Source organism: Marmota marmota, unplaced genomic scaffold (genome assembly GCF_001458135.2).
Source record: "Marmota marmota marmota unplaced genomic scaffold, marMar, whole genome shotgun sequence".
In the NCBI taxonomy this organism is placed as follows: Eukaryota; Metazoa; Chordata; class Mammalia; order Rodentia; family Sciuridae; genus Marmota; species Marmota marmota.
The window spans coordinates 7735755-7758722 of record NW_025999968.1 but is presented as its reverse complement, the minus strand read 5'-3'; the positions used below and the strand labels follow the sequence as shown (position 1 = coordinate 7758722).

General features: G+C 36.7%; 1 protein-coding gene across 2 annotated transcripts in view; it reads left to right on the top strand.

The window, feature by feature from the left end:
• Positions 1-19945, top strand: part of Cd96 (CD96 molecule) — an 89992-nt gene extending 70047 nt beyond the window's left edge. For both annotated transcript variants that reach the window (XM_015478538.2, XM_015478537.2), the window contains 6 exons: positions 4843-4911; positions 5616-5687; positions 14879-14944; positions 15715-15810; positions 17110-17233; positions 19102-19945. In XM_015478538.2, coding sequence (XP_015334024.1) covers positions 4843-4911; positions 5616-5687; positions 14879-14944; positions 15715-15810; positions 17110-17233; positions 19102-19210 — 536 coding nt within the window. In that variant the 3' untranslated portion in view covers positions 19211-19945. The remainder of the gene's footprint in view (positions 1-4842; positions 4912-5615; positions 5688-14878; positions 14945-15714; positions 15811-17109; positions 17234-19101) is intronic.
• Positions 19946-22968: the final 3023 nt, after the last annotated feature.

Here is a 22968-nt window from a genome sequence, read left to right as displayed (position 1 = left end):
AAAGCTATATTGCTTATGTAAACCTTCAAGTGGTTTGCATATCTGTCTCTTAGGCTCTGTGCAGATTGATGGGTCTAATGCAATGATTCCTAGCTGCCAAGAACTGTCTGAAAAATCTCTTCGTGGCAGGAGAAAATCTCTCTTTGACTCCACAGACCCAATTTCAAGCATCAGAGTTCACTGACAAATATTTGTTAAATTAGACTGGCTTATCCTGCATCTGGAAACCCCCAGTCACTTTGGCTTCTATAACATTATGTATTTTTAGCTTTCTTCCTGCATCTCTGGCTTCTCTTGAACATCCTTTCCTCTGCCAGTCACTTATATGGAATGTCTTTATAGAACCCCCTCCATAGTGTTCAGCTACGTCAGTGATCACCTACATGCTGATGTTTCACAAATGTGGATTTGCATATTTCACTCCTAAGATTCCAATTCACGAGGTCAAACTTCTGCTAGAATCGAATGTTTCATATGCACTCAAAATCAACCAATCCAAAATTGAATTCATCTTTGTGCCCTCTGGCCACTTCCAAAACTGTCTCTCTGTTGCAGGGGACAGATGAGGCAAGATACCAAGTAGGAACAGGAAGCAGATTTTTATTTGGCTTTTGCCAGGCTCAGAGGACAAAGCTTTCGCTGTAATCCATCAATTCCCCTGAACCCCGAGTTCAGGTAGTTTCAGAACTTTATACTCAGCATGTAATGGGAGGTGCTGAGAAGTACACAGTGTACAGAAGTTCACCCAAAAGCAGCTTTTTCTTTCACTGTTCTGGGTAAGTTAACCCTTCAAGGACAGCGCCTGAGAAGGGGAAAGCTTCTTCTTCCCTTTCTTTCCTCCCCTTGCCAGATGTTAGCATGGAGCCCAGTTGGTAACTTTTCTTATCTTACACTTATGTAGACATCTTTGTGAAGCCCCAGCTCAATGCCAGATGCCTGGTTAAAGGATTTGTCTTTTTTTTTTTTTTAATCACATTTTGCGTTTGCAAACACACTTCTACAAGCTACTGTACTGGATAAATGTTTGTGAAAAACTAGTAAAGGGGCATTTAGCATCTAGAGTGCTGATTTCTTCTAGGCTAGTGTCCAAGTAAAATAAAGCAACAGGAAAATAGGGAGCTTACCCACATTGAACTCTTTTGTAGAGGCTGTTTTGCTGATAGTCTTAAAATCAATTATGGTGAAGATTTCTGGAGAAGCTTAGTGAAGATTCTCTGTGGAGGAAGGGGTACTACTTCATCACCTCTGCTTATTTTCCCAGCTAGTGATACCATGATCTGAAGTGCTATCCAAGCTAGGGAACTGAGATTCATTTTGACGTATCTCACCCTTATTTCCTTTACCCAATCATTCACAAAGTCCCATTGAGTCTACATTTTTATTTATTTATTTATATTTTTGGTATCAGGGATTTAACTCAGGGGTGCTTAACCACTGAACCACATCTGAGACTTTTTTTTTTTTATCTTGCTAGGTTGTTTAGGCCTCGCTAAGTTGCTGACAATAACTTTGAACTTGTGATCTTCCTGCCTCAGTCTCCAGAGCCACTGGGATTACAGGCATGTGCCACCACACTAGAGAGTCTACATTTTAAATGCCCCTTAAACCTACCCACTTTCTTCATCCCTCTGGCCTTCAATGAGGCCACCTTTGACTTACCCTCTGGTTAGAGCATCTGGTGAGGACCAGCTGAATATAATTTCTTCTATCGGAGTGAGGAATAGAGCTGCTTCTTCCCTCTCATCCTCACTTATCCTTTTACTTCATACAGAGTACCTCCAACATTTTTTACAACCTCAGTGTTCTGTTACCTCTCTTGTTCCCACTGTTTCTTGCTTCTTGCATTCTGTCCTTCTCCCTTCCCCATCCCAGCTTAACTAATTCCTGTCATCCATCATGCCTGGGTGTTACATCACCAGAAAGCTCCACATTATGGTTGTTCCGCTTCTCTGTATTCCCACAATGCACTGAATTTCTCTATCATAATACTTATCACCTTGTACTGCAATTGTTTTTACTATTAGTACGAAAAGGGAAACAGACTGCAGTGCCATTTCACTTTGTTCATTTATTCTTAATATGAGTTCATTTATCCTTGAGGCAATAGCCAATGAGGGGTCAAGCCAGCAGCTTGGTCATGCTCAGTTCCACAGTCATTCAGAAACCCAGGCTGCTGATGGCTCTGTCACCCTTAACTTGTAACTTCTCAGTCACCTTTATAATATCTGCATAATACACAAGGAAAGATCAAGAAGGATAGTTTGCAGATTTCATAGGCCAGGTCTTGAAATGACAGCCATCACTCCATCCCATTCCATTGATTAGGACTTGGCGCATGGCAACCTGTAACTGCATGGTAGGGTAGGAAATAGTTTGTGTCAACAGGAGGAGGAATAGGCTTGATGTTCAGACAGTGGTCCACTACATTCACCTTTATTCTCACTAAAATATAAACTCCATGAAGTCAGGTAAAGTTTCTCTTGCTCTTCACTTTTTCCCCAGTGCTGCTGGTACAAAATTGTCATTCAGTAAGTATTTGATGGATAAATGAAGTTATGCAAATCACTATGCATATCTTGCCTAAATTTTTTTGTCCCATCCTTATGTTGACTGGCCCATTTCAATTGCCCATGTGGCATCTTCTGAGGCAATCCCTAACACATCTCCCCATGTTTGACTGTCTTCCTGAAGCCATGGTGCAGGATCTCTCTTTGAAGTCCACTGGCAGGCTGCATTGCAGAAGTGATTATTGTGATCATCTCTGGCTATGAATTACTTTTAGATGCAAAGACTGCAATGTAAGTTTATTTATCACATATTGTTTCCAGAGGTTTCATTGCCTATGTTCTTATAAAACATATGCTTACCCAAAATTGAGGAACTTGAGAAGCTAGAATGCTAATGGCACTGTAAAGGTATTATTACAGATATTATACATGTTATGCAGTGTTTTTATAAGTACACAGGGGAAATTATTAATTACAATAGAAAGAATAATTATTTTCCTGAACAATTTACTTACTCTATGATGTCCATCAATTATATAACATACACTTTTATTTCTTAGCATTTTCTACTAGAAAATTCAGACCAAATATGAGAGTACATCAACCAAAAGTAAAGACATCAAGAATTGCAATGTGGACATTATTACCCTAGGTACATGTATGACTGCATACATGGTATGATGCTACATTGTGTACAATCAGAGAAACGAAAAGTTGTGCTGAAATTGTATGAATCAACATTCTGCTGTCATATATACCTAATTAAAATAAATAAATGTATTTTTTAAAAAAAGAATTGCTAAAGGAAGTTAGCCAATCCCAAAAAAAAACAAATCCCGAATGTTTTCTCTGATATAAGGTGACTGACCAATAATGGGGTAGGGAAGGGGAGCATGGGAGGAATAGATGAACTCTAGATAGGGCAGAGAGGTATGAGGGGAAGGGAGGGGACAGGGGATTAGCAATGATGGTGGAATGTGATAGACATCATTATCCAAAGTACATGTATGAAGACATGAATTGGTGTGAACATACTTTATATACAAACAGAGATATGAAAAATTGTTCTATATATTTAATAAGAATTGTAATGCATTTTGCTGTCATGTATTTAAAAAATAAAATCAATTAAATATTTTTAAAAAAGAATTGCAATTTGGCTGGGTGTGGTGGTGCACACCTTTATACCCAGCAACTTGGGAGGCTGAAGTGAGAGGATTGAAAGTTTGAGGCCCATCTCTGAAACTTAGACCCTCAGCAAATTAGCAAGATCCTGTCTCAAATTTTTTTTAAAAAATGAACAAGGCTGGAATGTAGCTCAGTGGTAGAGTGCCCTTGGATTCAATCCCCAGTAATCCCCCCCTGCTCGCTCCAAAGAAAGGAATCACATTTTATGTACTTTCCACAGTCAGATTTCAACAGGGATCAACATATTTTTCTAGCGATATTTCTGTTGTCTTTCCTTTTTATTTACTGTTTTATCTATTTATAATGCATATTTATGTAAACCACCTTAATGTTTTGGAACAAAAGAGAAATACATATAAAACATATTTAAAAACTTGTCTTCTAAGCAGACATAAACATGAGTTCAACAGCATGTGGTATGGAGGGTACTTTTCTTTCTCTTTAATCTACCTTGCTTCTTCATTTCCAGAGATATTTTAAAGTAAATATGAACCATTCTCATTTCTCAGGGGAAATAAGAAGGAATAGAATGAAAATGATAGATTTTAAAGATGGAGGTGAATTTTCAAATCAAAAATTGAAATAAATATGAAACCATATTTAGTATGGGAAAATATTAATATTTTCCCATACTAAATATGGTTTCATATTTATTATGAAAGTTCACCATACAGGAAGTTTCATGAGGACAGGAACCTTAGCTTCATTTTTTTGATATTTATTTTTTAGTTATAGGTGGACACAATGTCTTTATTTTACTTTATGTGGTGCTGAGGATTGAACCTAGTGCCTCATGCAGGCTAGGCAAGCACTCTCCTCTGATCCACACCCCTAGCCCCTTAGCTTCATTTTTATTGCCAGATCCCCAGGCTGAAGCAATATATTTTTGAAGTCTGAACATAATACATTTGTGCTTAGGATAACTGGGTCAATAGCAAAGAAATGATGTTAAATATTGTATATATAACCACAAGCACCCACTCTTTTGGATTCTGTTTCATCATTTATAAAATGAGGCAATTAGACTATGTATCTAATAAGATTCTTTCCCATTTCAATACTTCATACTCCTGTTAAATCTACTGGCATGGTTAAACATGTGGATGCAAATACCTGTAACAATTTGGGGATTTTGTTTTCAAAATAGGATATCCAGCTACATTTTCAGTGATCCTCGTGGATGGGAGTACATTGACACCACGTGCCACCCCTCAAAGTGAGTACAGCAAGGCTGTCTTCTACCCTCCCAGACAATACACACGATTCATTAAAGCTTCTATGGTGCTGAGTTTGTATACTTTATATTTTGTACCAGGGATTGAACCCAGGGATGATCAACCACTGAACCACATCCCCAGTCCTATTTTGTATTTTATTTAGAGACAGAGTCCCACTGAGTTACTTAGCGCCTTGCCATTGCTGAAACTGGCTTTGTACTCACAATCTTCCTGCCTCAGCCTCCCAAACTGCTGGGATTACAGGTGTGTACCACTGCACCTGGCAAAAGGCTTTTTCATTTGATGTTGATATTTTGGCTGATTTTGAGTTACTCAGCAGTGACTGTCAATTGATACGACAATTCCTGTAAATGTTAAAAAAATAAGAGTTAACAATTTGTTATTGTGTTGTGCTTTTATTCCATGAGGATTTTAAGGCAATATTAAAGTAATCTTCACAACACTCCCAGTGATCCGAGTTGGTGACAGGAACAGAAAAAGAAAGCAAATCAGTAACAAGTTGGCATTAAACATAAACTACAGTGCTTCTACTTAATAACAGCTAGTATTTCTGCATAGAGAGGCACATTCTCAATTTTATATTTCCCCAAAGTCCCATAGATTAAAAATTCAGCACATCAAAGAAAAGTTAGATTACAGCTTTATTAAAAAGTTGATTTCTGAAAATAACTTTGTCTTTCAGCCAGAAATTCCAGTGTGACTACCCAAGGCTTCAACTCCTCCTCAGCCTCCAGCGGGATAGACGCCAAAAAATGTTGAGTATAACCATGAGTCCCTTGGAATCCTCTAGACCTCTTCCATTCACCCGACACATATATTAAAAACTACTATAGGCTTTATTCATGATCATATTTGTAAATATTTACAAAGCATCTACCATATTTAAAGCATTGTTGTAGCTGCTGGGAATATACCAATGAACAAAACAGAGCTAAGCTCCAAGTTCTGTTGGGGAGAGGCAAACAGTAATAAATGATATGGAGAAGACCAAGCTGTGCAGTGATACTGGGTGAGGGGAGGCGACCCTTATGAAAGGGGAGATCTTACAGAGGAAGTTGACATCTGAGCAAAGACATGACCAGTGAGGCCAACAGAGCAAGCTCTGTGTGTTCGTGAAGAAAGAGCAAACTCTTCAAAATATGCACATCACCAATTAAAATGAAAGGAGGGAGCCCAGTCCTTGGTACCATTAACCAAGCCAACTAGCAGGAGGTCTGCAGGAGCTACTTTAGCGGGTATTGCCTGCAAAGGAAATAGACTGCCTCTTGGTGGTGTAAGACAAAGTTCATATAGTGGGGAAGTGGAAAGAAAGGTGACTGGAGCAGAGGAGATAGGACAACAGATGCCTCAGGTGCAGAATTTACTTACATGGAACGTAGGTGGGTGTGTCCTCTTGGAGAGCACTTAAGCTGTACATCTGAAACCTTCAGAAGTCTTTCAGACTCACTGGCTCAGTCATTTCACTGTTGGGAATTTGCTCTTAGGAAATAAGAAGAGCAAAGGAACATGTATAATACTGCTCTTTGTAGCTTTGTTTGTTTATCTCTTGGATGGACCCTAGGCTCATAGATTTGGTTTAATCACAATCTTTAATTCATGAAACACTTTTATCATTAGTCAGTGCAGGACCCTTTATAATTTAACATATTTATTTTTTAAAATATGTTAATAAGATAATAGATATCTATGAACTAAGTGCCCAACTACAAGAAACGACAAGGCAGCATTCAGAAGGGAGAACACAGAGATTCACAAATAAACAGAATTTAGATGTTGTGTCAAAGATGGCAAAGCAAATTAACTGTGGAAAAGAAGGCATTGTCCAGCCAAAGGACGCTAAAAGGCATTAAAATGCACACTACACAAAAATTAACTGCGTGGAGTTAAAGATATTTATGTCCAAAGAAAAACATTAAAATATGTAATAAAATAAAGACCAACTTCTTCTGTACAGAAGGGCTTAATGAAGAGACACAAAGGACTAACCACATAAAAGCCTGAAAAGTTAGAATAGCGTTAGGAAACCCAGGTTTATCAAAATGTATCTTTTTTTTTTTAGCACTAAGAATTGAAACCAGCGCCTTTCTGGTGTAGCAAGTGCTTTGCCACTGAGCTCCATACACAGACCATTTTTTAAAAATTTTGTTTTGAGACAGAATCTTATTAGTTGCCCAGGCTTGCCTCAAACTGGCCTCTAATTTGGCAATCTTCCTGCCCCTGTCTCCCAAGTAGCTAAGGTTATAAGTGTGCACCACTATGCCCAGCTTTATCAAAAGTTATCTTAAACTTTAAAAAGCAAAATTAAGCTCTAGCTGGACGAGGTAGTGGATGCCTATAATCCCAGCAGCTCAGAAGGCTGAGGCAGGAGGATCATGAGTTCAGAGCCAGCCTCAGCAACTTAGCAAGGCCCTAAGCAACTCAGCAAGACCCTTTCTAAATAAAATATTAAAAAGGGCTGGGAATGTGGCTCAGTGGTTAAGCACTCCCTTGGTTCAATCCCCAGTACAAAAAGAAAAAAAGCAAGCCTAATCTGAGAGAAAATATTTGCCACAAATCTTTATGTCAATGTTTAGAAATCAGTAATAAAAAGACAAAAGTTAATATAAAATGAACAAAAAGTTTTATCCCAAACATGAAATTCACCTAAATGCTCAACCTCTCTAGAAATTAAGAAACAAATAAAAACTGGAACAACAACAACCGAAAACATTTTACACATAATCCATTGACAAAAAAATGGAGTCTGGATTGCCAACTGCTGTTTTATAAATATGATTTTTTCATCTATTGCTGGTGGGAATAAAAATCTGTGCCATCACTTTCCACCACTTTGGCATTATGTTTTCAAACTAAGTATGTGCACGCCCTACAATCCAATAATTCTATTTCTAAACATACACCTCACTCCCTGATTAGTACATGCAAATGGGCAATATGAACACAAATGTTGGGAAAAAACACTGTTAATATAGCAAAAGCTGTAAATAATCTAAATACCATACTAGAACATAATGAATCATTTATAACACACTCACATAATAAAATATTATAGAGCAATAAAAAAATGAGTGAATGACAGCCATATATAACAACATGAGTGAATCTTTCTTTTTTCTTTTTTTCCCCTTTCCACATTATTATACTGATGTGTTATAGTTGTACGGAATGTGGGATTCATTGTTACCTATTCGTACATGCACACAATATAACAATATAATTTGGCCAATATCACTCCCCAGCACTTCCCACCACTTCCCTCCTCTTACCCCTTGGGCCCCTACTGAGCTCTCTTTGATTTTCATGAGATCCCTGGCCCTCCCCATTTCTTTTTCTTTTTATAGAATGAGTGAGTCTTAATAATAGTGTGTTGAGGCAAAAAAAGTAAAAAACAGGTAACAATATATGGTTTGGTTTTTAAAAAATAAAATGTGAAATGTAAGTATAACCAGGGACCATATGGCTTAGGCATAATATATGATAAAAATTTTAAACTGTATAAATGAATAATAAGCACAACATTCAGGACAGCATTTTGTTTTGATATAAGGAATGGGACAGGAAGAAGACATTCATGGTGTTATTTATAATAGATCCAAATCTGTGTATGTGAATAGCAGTGAGGGAATGGTAAGGGAAAATATGACCAATAATAGGAAAATATCAATAGAATGAAATCTTAGCTTGATGAAATATTATAAAGCCAGACAAAACAATAGCCATAATGTGCTTAGCTAGACAATGTATCTTGTCATATAGACAAAGGTATGAACTAAAAAGTCTTTACCAATCAGATATAAATTGACAATGAAAACATCAGGGACACTTGACAGATTTGCATATGTGCTACATGGTGCTAATATTAACTTGAGTTGTGTGTAATGAACTATACTGAAAATCCTAACTTTACTGACATTAGTTGTTTGTCATTTTTATTTTTGAGGTTATAGTATAAGAAATACCCATATTTTTTTTTTGTTTACCTACAAACTCGGTTTCTAAAGTAAAGCCTGGAACACTAACTATAGATGATCAATAAATAAATGAATCAAAATGTGTTGAGTAGATGGTAGAAATTATGGAGAGAGGGGAAAAAATTTATCAGACAATGTTATAGGAAAAAGCTGAAGTCCAGGTTAAATTTATGCTATGATCATACATAAATTATCCCATATTTCAACTATCAATATGTTATTTATCAATGTCTAATATTTTCCTTTATTTTATGCATTTGATTTTTATTGCAATTATGCTAGAATGTAGTGTACATAAGAACAGAGATTTAAATCTTTTTATCTCCTGTTCATTGCATATCCTAATATTTGTCACAATGACAGGCATTCCATCAGTGCTCAGTAGACATTTGTTGAATGATTGAAAGGATGAATATAGATGGGCAAAGACAAAGAAAACATAGGCATATTCACAGTGAAAATAAATGATCTGTTTAATTGGAAGTTTTGAACATTTTGTTTTCTTTCAATTGTTATTGTAATATGTGTGCTAGAAAAAAAATAATGAGATAACTTTGCTATTCTCTACATCAGTATGAAGAATAAGGTCATCCAAGGTACTTTCTGCCCCAGAAACTAGGAAACTGAAAAAAAATGTTGCTTCAGAGTCTTATTTTATAATTTTTACAGTATATTCTTAGTCTTTTTAATAGGTTTCATAATGAAATGAATTACCATGCTCCTTCACATTTTCTGTCCTTTCCCATTTGGAAACTTCATTTATCCTCAGACATCTCTTTATCATTCTTATCATTAAAATGACCCTGGCAATGGTGAAATTCAGAAAGGAACTCTAAAGTCCATCAAAGGATTTGTCTCCAGAGGTGTGGACTCGCAGTGTCACTTCGACAAGAAGATGAGCTTCTTAACTAGTAACCATTTTTTTATCCATAAACTTAGAGAAAAAATAATCCCCTATAGTAACTTGCTCTATTTATAATAATTCAAAAAACACATTAGGATCCAACAAGTTAAAATTGATTGCTCACTCCCAAACTTGATTTTGAAACATGTTTCTACTCGTTAGATTAGACTGTAATGTGACATCCAATATTGGATGATGCATTTGGCAAGATTCATGACAGGCATTGGCAATGGGATTTTTCCCCCTCCTGGTATGTTTATTTCAATAGATTTATGAAATGTTTAGAGGCAAAAAAAGAATGATAATGGATAGATTTATGGCGAAATAAACCCACTATTAGTGCTTCTAGGCACTTTGCTGTTTGTGAACATGCTTTCTAAGATATTTGGATCCTGCATGGATTTTGTGGTGTCCATACATATTTGAATGTCACTACACTGTTCTGAGCACATTGCATTTATCTACATTTATCAGAATATATTATAATCTATTTTTTTGCTGCCATCCTATTTATCAACCTGAAGAGGGCTACATTGGGATTCAAGAATACTGGAATCTAATCCTAGTTCAACTTCCAAGTTTCCTACAAGCAGAAAAAAAAATGCATGTTTTACGTTAACCACCAATAAAATGGGAATACTCAATCTTACCATCTTAATACCTGAAATGTACAAGGTTAAAGATACCTTAGAACACGTACTCATCTTAAGACAGATTCAGGTGATCAAGCAATGGAATAGAAATTTTAATCCTAATTACTTTTTTTCTTTTGGATTTCCCTTGCCACTCACCTGGTCCAATGGGGCTCAAAGTTACTTTGAAATCAGTCTGAATATCTAAGTTAGACAAACAAAGAAATGATGTGAGCCTCCATGGCCCCTTAAGCCTCCAACACTCCAACTCATCTCATTACCAAAATCAACAAGCTCAAGCTCACCATCAACACACACACACACACACACACACACATACACACACACACACCCCTGGACCCTTGAGATGGCCTCTTACTGGTCTCAAAATGGGATTTTATTCTGTTCTTCCACTATGAATTCCTTATGCCTCAAAATTTATATTCCCTTCATTTTAAATCTTACAAATGTATTTCTTATTCTGTCTCTGGTCCGTCTGGTTCTTTTTCAGCTCTTGGTAGTTAAGCCTCATGATTTCATAGCACATCTTGTATTTTTCTTAGGCAGAAAGATGTTGAAAGGCCAAAGTTGAAAGACTGATATCAGTGGCAGGAGCAGACCAGTAAGAGGAGCATATAGCAAAGCTGGGCCTGGCTTCTGTTTTTAGGCTGCATGATAATTCTTACAGTTCTTATGTTCCCTGTGATATTAATTCTTTACAATCATCACTTTTGTTCTCAAATTCCAAAATTTCATGTGCCTTGACTCACATTCTATTTTGCTCACTTCCAAGACTCTATTCTCCAATTCTTTCATCTAATTCCTCTTATGTCAGTCTCAAAGATTTATTTTTCTGATTTAAAATTCTATCCTCTGCTAAAATCCCATGGGGGTTCATAGATTTCTCCATTTCTGAGGCATAGCTCCACACTTTGAAGCCTGTGAGTGTCATCTTCTGTTTGTGGTTGGGAAGAGTGTGAGGGCCTTGTCTGTGGACTGGGTGGTCATGACAAGAGTAGTCACAGTGGCTAGCATCAGCATGTGTATACTGGTGGCAGGAGTACTGTTGTCTGTGTGCATATGCCCCTTGAAGAGGAAGGTGGAACAAAAGACCAGCATCCACCAAATCCCTGTACCCAGGTCCTCCATCTCTGGATGTTGTTTGCTCCCTCTTCCATTGTTCTGGAACAAAGTTAATGACTTAAGATAAAGAATGACTTAAGGAAGATTGGACAGCCAAGAAATGTCTCATCAGTAGTCCACTGCATATGTAAAAAGGATGCCAGAATTCCACAAATGTTCAGTTCACATCAAGAACCTTATGAGGGTAGCAGAAATTATCTGTTAAAGAACTGCCAAGCTTCGGCCAGGATTGGGCTTTGATAGGACTCCAAGTAGATTCTCCTACAAAGGGGAAGGATTACTAATGAGTCATAATGTTATTAACAACTGTGAACTGGTCATAAGTGGAATTCAAGAGTTATTCAATTAAAAGAAAAATACTATACTATTGAAGTTTATATGACTCTTACCATAGATTAGAAGCACCATCCTTGTTGAACAAACTTTACTGAGTGCTGAATATAAAGAAATTGAAGATTCTAACATTACATTCTAGGAAGGCTACATGAATTACTTGAGAAGCTCTAACAATATAGTAATCCTGTGTTCACATTTTGGGGTCATATTGATGATATACAAAACAAGGTTATTGATCAAGCTTGTGTTTACTATACAAAGTGTCAAAGTGATATTCAGTCATTGACTTGGAGGAAAATGAATGCTCAAAAGACTTAAAGGGTAATTAACTCATGTAGTTAACAAATATGATGGTGCCTTCGGGAACATGGAATATTTCAATCAACTAAAAGACAATCACTAACTAAAAGATGTATGAATGGCAGATAGAGTAACCAATGTTTAATACATTGTGAGAGGTATCTAAATGATGGTTGTGAATGAATTTTCAGAAAAGTATTGTTTTAGTGAGAGATGAATCATTGAAGGTAGCCAACTCTTACAGAGAATTCTATAAACAACCATTCTTTAGGAAGACCTATCTCCTGTGGGAACAATCAATACAAGAACTACTCACTTCATCTTGCTGGAAGACTGTTATTTATAATATATTTTTAGTCTTGAAGTTTCTCTTTTACATTACTTAAATACTTTCAGACATGTTGAATCCATCAAATGGAATCTCTTTTTTCTTCACGTCCCTCACCCCATACCCAGTTTCCACTAAATATTTTTTAATCAGATATAAAATAATAGCTCTTAAAACCAAAATTTCAAAAATAGCTCTTTACTTTTCCAAAGGGATTTTGTAGTTCAATGTTATTGTATATCATATTGAGGAGTCTTTTATGCTGGGAAGGTTTGCAGAAGTCTAAAAAGAAGTTTTATGAAATGATCAAATACTTTGCACAGTTTTAAGTATGGCTATTTTTATAATTGGGTTGCTTCATGCTGATGATATCAGCATCTCCTGAAATTGCACTACATTAGATTATTTTGTTCAGGGAAAATAAAGGTTGACTGGGAAAGACTGATCAGAAAAAAAATGGACTCTGTATTTGTTGAAAAACCTATGTGGTATCTACATGTTAGTAATTGTTTCAAAATGTTCTATATTGATCCAAAGATAATAAACATGAAGGGGAAGATCTTTTTTGTTTTAAATGGCTATGTCCCTCAAAGGGATGGCACTTATTTTGCTCTTTTTAACTTTAGCATAAATTAATCACATCCTTTCTTTCAAACATACTTTGAAGAGGTACTAAATAAAGACCTCAAGCTTTGAAGGTTAGTTAAAGAGACACCAAGTTGAGTCAAAGGTTATCTGTAAGGGTATCCAGAATGAACTGCCTTCTTCATTATTTTGCCTAAACCCAGGCCTGGGTATAATTGTATTTGAATTAGCTCTTGTTCTTTGTCAATTTCCTGGCTAATTGCTTCATTATTTAAAATGAACATTATAAAATTCTCATTTCACTATCATCTATAGATCTTGGAGCTCTAGCTAGAACCACAAAATAGTCAAGGGTACTTGGAGCAAGTTCAGAGAATTATATTGAAGAAAGGAGCATGTCCTTGATCTACTCAGACTCAATTTAATCGTGTATGACAGATGTCCTGTGAGCAATCCCTGAAAACATTGACATACTTTGGTCATTAGCTGCAGCTATTGTTTGACATAAAGAGAGAAACCAAGAAGTGGGGTAGGGTAAGGTTTTTCAAATGTTTTATTTTTATTTTGTTTATTTATTTTGGTCTTGACATAGAAGAACACACTTAACTGGGAACAGAATATATGTTAGTGTTTTAAATAAATGAGTATGTTACTACTGATTGCAACTGTATACTACTGTAGTTATTTTATATTACATTATATTGGAGGCCTGTTATCAAATCCAGGTATGTACCAAGAAGTAGATCTTTCTTTCCCAGGATAGAGTAATAAACAAAATGAGTTGATAGATCCATTTCAAAAGCCCTGTGTGCTGAGTTTGCTACTGTCCACTCCAGGGAAAGGTTTTCTTCTGAGGGCCTCAAAGGTACTAACCCACAGCTAAGAATCAAGGCCTGTGACCACAGGGGTCTGATCATTCACTGCTGACACAATTCAGTTTGCAGAGTTGAGCAAACATGTTAGCCAGCCCATAAGTCCAAGCTACTTCCTTCCCTCATGCATGTTCTACCAAGGCCTGAGAAGTCATATTGGCATCTTATTTTTTTTTTTTTTTAGTAAAGGCCACCATAACATTCCTGGGCTTTTATTATCTCCTATTCTTTTGTCTCATCTATGGGGTAAGCATGAGAATTTGAGAATATATCCTCTGTAGCTGGAGAAACTTCTGCTAGTATTGCTTGCATTCTTCCTGTTTTAAGTAACTACTTTGGTCTATTTGTGTGGCTATAACAGAGTACCACAGGCTAATTTGTAAAGAAGAGCAATGTATTTTCTCATAGTTCTGGAGACCAGGAAGTACAAGATCAAGGCATCAGCATCTGGTGAGGATGTTCTTGTTGTGTCCTCATGTGGCAGAAGGTGGAATGGCAAGGCTGAATGCTGCGTGAAACTTCTTTTATAAGGGCCTTAATCCCATGTGTGAAGGGAGGAACCCTCCTGGCTTAATCACCTCTTAAAGTCCCCTCCTCTTAATGCTGTCACATTGGCAACATCTGGATTTTGGAGACTTCAAAGTATAGCAGTGGCCATGATCAAAACCTTCCCAGTTAGAGACATCTGAACCACAATCAATCCCTCAACTCACTTTATTTTGGCTGAATCTAACATGCTGCAGAACTGTCCAATGATATTGCTTTAAGTAGTTTCAGTATACTTTTTCATATTTTTTTTTCAATTAATGGTTAAGAAAAGAGAATGGATTGATTACTCATATAGATTGACTCTTCCAAAATCTTCTTCCTTTAGCGGTTTCATGGATACCCAGTGAAACATACAGTTCATCCCCCTCAGGGGCAGGCTCAACTCTTCATGGTGAGTACATGGGAAAAATTTAGGAGCATGGAAGGTAGCTGGATTTATCTGAGCATAGGAGGAGAAATAAAAACTGGTAAGAAGCCAATTTCAGGTATTTAAAAGTACATGTTGGTAATGACAATGACAATGAATAGAACCAAAATTTTTCCCACTCAAAGAAGACAAAAGAGACCTAGTCTTAGATTTTTATCTGTTTTGTTTCCAAATGAAATCTATGCAATACCATTTTTGGCCACTTACATTCATAAAAAATGCTTTTCATTTTTTAATATTTCTTGGACAATGGAATGATTAGATAACATAGATTTGTCTAATATAATGTTGCAAAGGAATCTTTATTGACCTTATTAAACACATTGGGGTGGGAAGAATCAGTATTTTGATCAGCTGAATCTGTAACACTGGGAAAATTGGGATAGGACTTCATCTTTCCTTGATGCCACTTAATGCTCTGTTGCCATACCTCTTAAATTTTTTTTTGAGAATCTTTAGCAGATAGTGTTTTGTTATTTGAAGTGTGAATTTTTTTATTTTTTTTAAACCAGTAGGAATTTTACTCATTTGATATCTGTTAGATAAACCCTAGGATCCCAGCCTGGCTATAAATTGGTTCTTTAAAAACTTTACATGTAATATTTTAGGGACATTCAGGACACCCAAATTGAGATATTTCCCAATAATACATGAACCCAATCATGATTTTATACCATTTGATCAAGTTGAGGTGACTCTGAGGATCAATTCAGATATTCTCTTTATATCCCTAGATGATGTCTTCACCAGCACGAGCACAACTGGAGAATTTTCAGAAGCCCCCACATCAGCCAATGGATCTACTAACAATAGTCACATCCATATCACCAGTGAGTTATTTGCCATTTATATTTTTTAATTTTATATTTTGTTCACTAAGCAAATATGTATTGAGTAACTTGCCAGGCATTATGCCAGGTGTTGGGTATACAGTGATGGCATTGTCCTCCTAAAGCTTATAATCTATTAAAGATGATACATAGTAAATAGACACATAAGTAAACTTATTTGTGACAAGTCATGCTCCTGGAGCAGTTTGCACCCTGATGTCTCTAGCCACCTGTGAAATGTGCCACACCATTAAGCATTATAGGATTACACGAGTTTCTCAGTGCCTCCTTTGACAGGGCTTCGGTAGATAGAGTAAGCATCAGGACGACCTTGAATCCCTGCATGTATGTTATATGGAGGGGAAAAAACCTTCAACACTGATAACATGTGCTAACATGATAGCGTCCTATGACTGCAATTCAAACTGTATAAACAGAGGAAAGACTTGGTAACTGACTTCTTAAATCCAGGTCTTTGTACTATTTTTTTTGAGACTTTTCTAGATGAAAAGCAGTTATAAAAGCTAGGAAATAAAAGAAATTTTAAATCTGTCTCCACCTGCAAGAAGTTTACCATCTAGTTTAAACAGAAAGAAAAACTAATTCAGATAACTTTTTGGCCAAATGATCTATGTAATTCAAATATCTAAAGATCTATCTATAACGTATAAGAAATTTCATTTCTTGTATGTTATTGTTTTTAGAAATATAAAAGCATGAAAATAATTTGACCATCTAACATTAAGAGACTTAAATAAAATAATTAATAAATTAATAATGTATACATTTATGAGTAAATTCATATATTTATTAATTTTATTAAATTGTGCTATATTTGTGAATAATAAATTGATTAAATGTATAAATAGTGAGTAAATAATAAAATTAAATTGAATACAGCTATTGGGGAATTAACCTATCATATCATATAATAGAATCAGGTAAATCTCTCTGCACTGCTCTAAAAAGGATTCCAAGAATTTTTTTTAAGAAATAGATCAGGGAAAGAATAGTGTGTAAGTATGCCCCCATCTGTAATAAGAAGGATATGTGTTCATGATACATCTATATGCTTAGGTAGTCATAGAAAATTGCTGGCAGGATTCATAGTTAACTATTCACTCATCATCTTTGTGTGACATGGCACAGGCATGCCGCCAGAGCATAATCACAGTCAGTGAATACCCCCGTGGCCCTTAGAGGAAAACGTTTTCCAGATAGAAGAACTAGTGTAATCCTTTTTTCCCTGAATGCTGAAGTTTGGCATTACAGTTGATCTCTCTTGACACTTTTTTTCAGGCATTGTAGTTAATAAGCCCACTGGTGGAATGTCCTGGCCCGTGATTATAGCAGCTCTGCTCTTTTTCTGCATGGCACTGTTTGGTCTTGGAGTGAGAAAATGGTGTCAATACCAAAAAGAAATGTGAGTATAATGCTAAAATATATAGGAATCGGAAATTTTTTATTACAAAATATTTACACATACAAGATGTTTGTACTATGTGGCATTCTGCTCATATCATAATGAGCTAATGGGCTCACAGAAGCTCAGAGAGGCCAAGTAGCTTTGCCAGCACTGCACAGTAGGGACTAAGCACACACTCCTGACTGGGTACCCTTCTCTGAGCTGGCCTGGTCAGACTGTCACACTCATCAGATGAAGCAAGTTAGTGGGCATGAAATGAAGACTGAACCTCACCTCACCTCAAAACTAAAACTGATTTTTCTATTAATCTTCATTATTTTTTCATTTTCATGCATCTTTGAATCGCCTGGGCCCAGCTGGGCCCAGATGCTCAAGTGTGAAATTGAGTGAGAAAGGTAATTTTAAGAGATTTCCAGCTGCTTTTCATCAGAGTGGGCTTTTACTGCTCTTTTTCTTTTTCCCTAAGGAGAAAAGAAAGATGTTTGGGTTTCCCCCTCTTCATCTTATTGAAACATTTTCCAAAATTCTTCTCCACACCACACTCAGAAGTGGCATGAAAGTTTAAGCCCACTTTTCTGACTTTGCTATTTTGGATAAGTCTGGGTTAGCCCACGTCACAGGAGAGCCCCTGACATATGGCTGCTCTTCCACATGCTTGTATGTGTATCGGATAGAACATTCACGGTTGTGCAATACACTTTTCTGCTTTTCTCAGAGCAACCTTGAAGTCTATAACCAATGTAGGGAGTGTTTCACAGCAAATAAAACATGATACTAGTGGTTAGAATTTCTGGGTTCTTATCTAAGGACTGACTACATCTTGGCCACTCCATGACCTTCAGGAATCCATCATTCCTCTGAACAAAAGCAAAAGTACAAGTTTCTTAGAATTGCATCCACTTTTTAATATATTGTAAGTCTCTGTTAAAGCAGCCAAAAGGATTAGAAGATCTTTATATTAAAATGATCAAATGGGAATTTGAAAATCTAAATGATAAGCATGTCATTCTCTTTCTGTCTCTCTCTCTCTGTGTGTGTGTCTTCCCCCAAATTTAGATACTATAGATTTCCAGGGTTGGGAAGTTGTTTGAGTCATGAACATAAAATGCTCACACATGTATTTCCTTTTCCTGTCATCCTGTCATTTGGGCATTTGTACAGCTAAGTCCCACATTAACCTGGATGCTTGATGCATTTCAGACAGAGATGAATTGAAGGACAAAATAGTGATTTGTACAAAGACAATGTTAAGAATGTTCACTGATTCAAGCAAAAGGGACTTGAGCATTATCCAGCCAGTACAACAACTCAAGGATTCAGAAGAGTTTTACTTCCCACCTCTAAAGGATCTGTACAGTTCATACCAGTGTGTATACAGGATGGGGGTGGGGTCAGCAAAAGGGCTATTTGACAACTTCAGTCTCAAGTCCCTGAATTTTAAAATTTTGTTTCTGGAGGAATGTTTAACCCATGTAAGAGAAAATTTTCCCCTATTAAGAGGTAGTTTTGTGAGTAAAATGGGTTCTAGTTCTAAGACCTCAATTGAGCAAATTTCTAAAAACTGTTAAGCCTCAGTTTTATCAGTAGAGTAATGAAAAAAAAGCTTAATTCCTAATGCAAAATAAATGATGTTAAGATAAAAAACATGCCTTGCAAAGTATAAAATGCCATATAAATATTAATTAATGGTATGAACATGGTTTTCAAGTGCCTGATAGAATTCACAAGCATAGGGTTAAACCAACAAAAATTCTGAGAAAACTAAGGTGATATCTCTTTTTTAATCAAATGGTCTTCTGATTAAAAAACAAAAACAAAAAACACCTCACATTCTTAGCATTGAAAGAACAATGTTTTGTTCCTAGCATGGAAAGACCCCCGCCTTTCAAGCCACCACCACCTCCCATCAAGTACACATGCATTCAAGAGCCCATTGGAAGTGACCTGCCTTGTCATGAGATGGAGACACTCTAATCCTTTGAGACTTTGCCATACAGCAGAACTCTGCTGGGATCCTATTGAAAAAGTAGATACTCTTCTCCATTAATATAATCACCCTCCAGCCAAAACTCTGCTGCAGCTGAAATGGATGTTAGAAGCAAATATTCTGTTTTCCCAGCAACTTGCCCTGGGCGTATGCCTGAGATTTAGACAAGAGTGAAAGGATAAGGCCACATTCACACCCAGTGCAAGTTGTAGGGATTTTCTTGCTTATGTAAGAGATATGCATCAGGCTACTGTCATTAAAAAGTAAGTACAGTATTTTCATTTTTTATTTTAACTCTGAGAGGCCAACAGTCATTTCAAGCATATACCCATAGCAGATTCTCTTCTTCTGGAAATCTTCCAACATCCCAAACTCTCTGCCAAAAGCATGATGATCTCTGACTTTTGTTGCATTCCCTAAGAAAATTTCAAGAAGAAAATATGAAAGTTCCTGCACTCCAAAGGATGAAGAGGTGCAGTTATTCTTCAGACTGAAATTCCATTGTTTATTTTCACTGAAGGAAAACAAAATAGCCTGCTCAAGAATCTGTCTCACCCTTCTTCTCATCATGTTTTGCCCAGGCTCCTGCCACATGGATCAGGATAGGGCAGAGAGGTTGGAGAGAGAGGGAAGGGGCATGGGATTATAAATGATGGTGATGGTCATTATTATCCAAAGTACATATATGAAGACACAAGTTGGTGTGAATATACTTTACATACAACCAGAGATTTGAAAAATTGTGCTCTATATGTGTAATAATAATTGTAATGCATTCCGCTGTCATATATAAATTAAAAAATTTAAAAAACAAAGTGAAAACAGCTAGGGATGTAGTTCAGTGGTAAAGTGTTCCTGGGTTCAATTCCCATACCGAAAAAGGAAAAAGAAAAGATATTCATAAATAAATTGAGAGAAAGCCTAAAAAAAAAAAAAGTGGTTTCCATTGTCAGTTTGCCTTTGTGTGTGTGTGTGTGTGTTTGTATCAAACTGCCACCAAACTGTTGCACAAGTAAACAGGCAACAAGCCCTAATCTAACTCATCTAATTCCCATTATTCTCTTTTTCATCTGGGGACTTTCCTGTTCATCCAACCTTCGTATTTTGATCTGTCTTGAAATAGATAACAGCCTCAAGTCAGACCAGCACTTATCAATTAAGCCCACTTCTACCAATCTTTTACAAAATAATTCAAGCAGAAGGTAGAGGTGGTGGAAAAGAAATCTAATTAGTCAGATGTGCTCTGTGTTCAGCAACAGTTTGCAAGTGAATAAATTACTGATCCCTCTTGTCCCTCTGAAACCTCCCCCACTTCTTGCCCCAGGAGGAAAGAACAGATGTTGTTGACAGTTACAGTGATAGGCAAATTCTAGGTGGACTTTCAACCCAAAAGGAACCTTTCTTGTTCATTTGCGGTATTCTTATCCCTGACTGCACAGGAAAATAACTTATGATTTGGCTATTTTTTTTTTTTTAGAATTTGTATTTGTTTTTACTACCATGGCTATCCCACTCCTAATCAATTAATTAGTGTCTCTGAAGAGCAGGGTACAGGCATCACGCACTCTTAGATTATAAACATGTTCAGCCAAAATTGAGGACTGCTGAGCCCAGGGACATCCCTGCTCATTGATTAGAATCTTAGATACTTGGCCAACCTCCAAGATGACCTCCAGAGATTATTGCTCTTTGTTATCCATACCCTGTACAGTCCCCTGATCACTGAATACAACTGACTTGTGTAAAACAGGACCAGGATTCATATAAAGCAAGTGGGGCATCAAGGGTACACAATTGAAAGAGATATTCACACTGAAGGTCATGCACTTGTACAATCACTTGTACAGCGATTGCCCAGCCTGGCTCTGGTATAACAAATAAAGTACTGCAGGAAAGGCCAGAGCGTGACTTCCAAGGTTAGGTCGTAAAGTGTATAGTAGTTCCCACCTCGATCTCGCTTTGGATCACTGGATCTGGAGGAAGCCCTTTCCATGCTATAATGTCATGCAAGCAGCCCTATTGAGGTCCATCTGTGGAGGAACTAGGACCTCTTACCAACAACAAGCGTGGACATGCCAGCCATGGAAATGAGCCACCTTGGAAGCTGATCCTCCTCTCACATTTTCAGATAAACTGCAATTTCACATGATCTCTTGTCTGTGAACTCATGAAAGGAAGACCCATTCATCCAAGTTTTATTTTTCCACCTTAAATATCTGACTCATAGAAACTATTAAAGAATAAATTCTTATTGTTCAACATGACCAAGTCTGGATGTAATTTGTTACTTAGCAATGGATAACTAATATATCTCAATTAATGGAAAAATAAACTGATGTTTGCTTGCATTAACTATCCTCAATTCCCCATTTGTTCTCAAGTAACAAACATTTGCTTCATAAGTATAGCCATTGCTTCATGTGTATAGTTATTTTTATTTAGTACAACGTAGTCATCAATAGTTTGAGTAAATGTTCATGTAATTTTACTTTATTGTTCCATTAGGGAACAAGTAGAATGAATATAAGTAGAAGTATCAGGATAAAAAGTGGCAGAGTTGGGGATATATGAATTGTTTCACTAAAGAGAGAGTTTTATGTTACAGCATAGGTCCCTGTAATTTTTTCAGTCATATGACAAGTGTCTCAGAGTGGTTTTTTGTTTGTTTGCTTGTTTTGAGGGGGTTCCAGGGATTGAACTGAGGTGCACTCAACCATTGAGCTACATCCACAGCCCTATTTTGTATTTTGTTTAGAGACAGGATCTCACTAAGTTGCTTAATGCCTCTCTTTTGCTGAGGCTGGATTTGAACTCATGATCCTCCTGTCTCAGCCTCCCAAGCTGTTGGGATTAGTCTTCAGACTGAAATTCCATTGTTTATTTTCACTGATGGAAAATGCCAATGCACCTGGCTTCACAGTGTTTTTATATTAGATTTTTTTTTTTTTTTTTTGCACTGGGGATTGAATCCAGGGGCATTGTACCATGGAGTTACATCTCCAGTCCTTTCTTTTGATTTTTTTTTTTTAATTTTGAGATAGAGTCTCACTAAGTTCCTTAACCAGAAACTTGTGTGATCCTTCTGCCTCAGCCTCCTGAGTCACTACAGAAATGTGCCCCTACTCCTGGCCTAGATCTTCTTCAAAGTACCATATTTGGTCTCATTTGGTCTCATAAATAAGTTCTGATCAGCACTTATAAATTCATCTGCCATTCACATAAAGTAATAAATTGCTTTTCCATGGAGGGATGCTCAGTCCACAGTTCAGAGGAACTTCCATAAACCTGCAAAACAGAGGGGCTTCTGATGCTGTTTAGGTAGTACTGCAAACTTGACATCCTTCATTTGACCAAAATGACCAAATCAAGCTCTCCTTAAATTGTGTGCAAATAAATGTATATAGCCTGCCATAAACCTGCAGCTCCTCTCTTTAGAAATAGACTTAGTAATATGCCACAGGAGAAGCAATCACACTAGACTCCAATCCCTCAAATGTCTGCATGTCTTTATTACCACCTTTGTTTTCCCTGAGAAGCCATATGTAAGCTTTCCATCACTCATTTCCAAAACACATTGCTATACCACATTGTTATTTAGAAATAACAATTTTATTTTCCCCCTTGCTCCAAGAGCCTACCTTGACTTTGGGTTTGGCTGTGAAACTTATTTTGAGCAATGGAATACCATGGGCATGACTAAACCAAGTCTGAAAAGGTGCTTTATGAGTGGACTTACTCTCTAGTT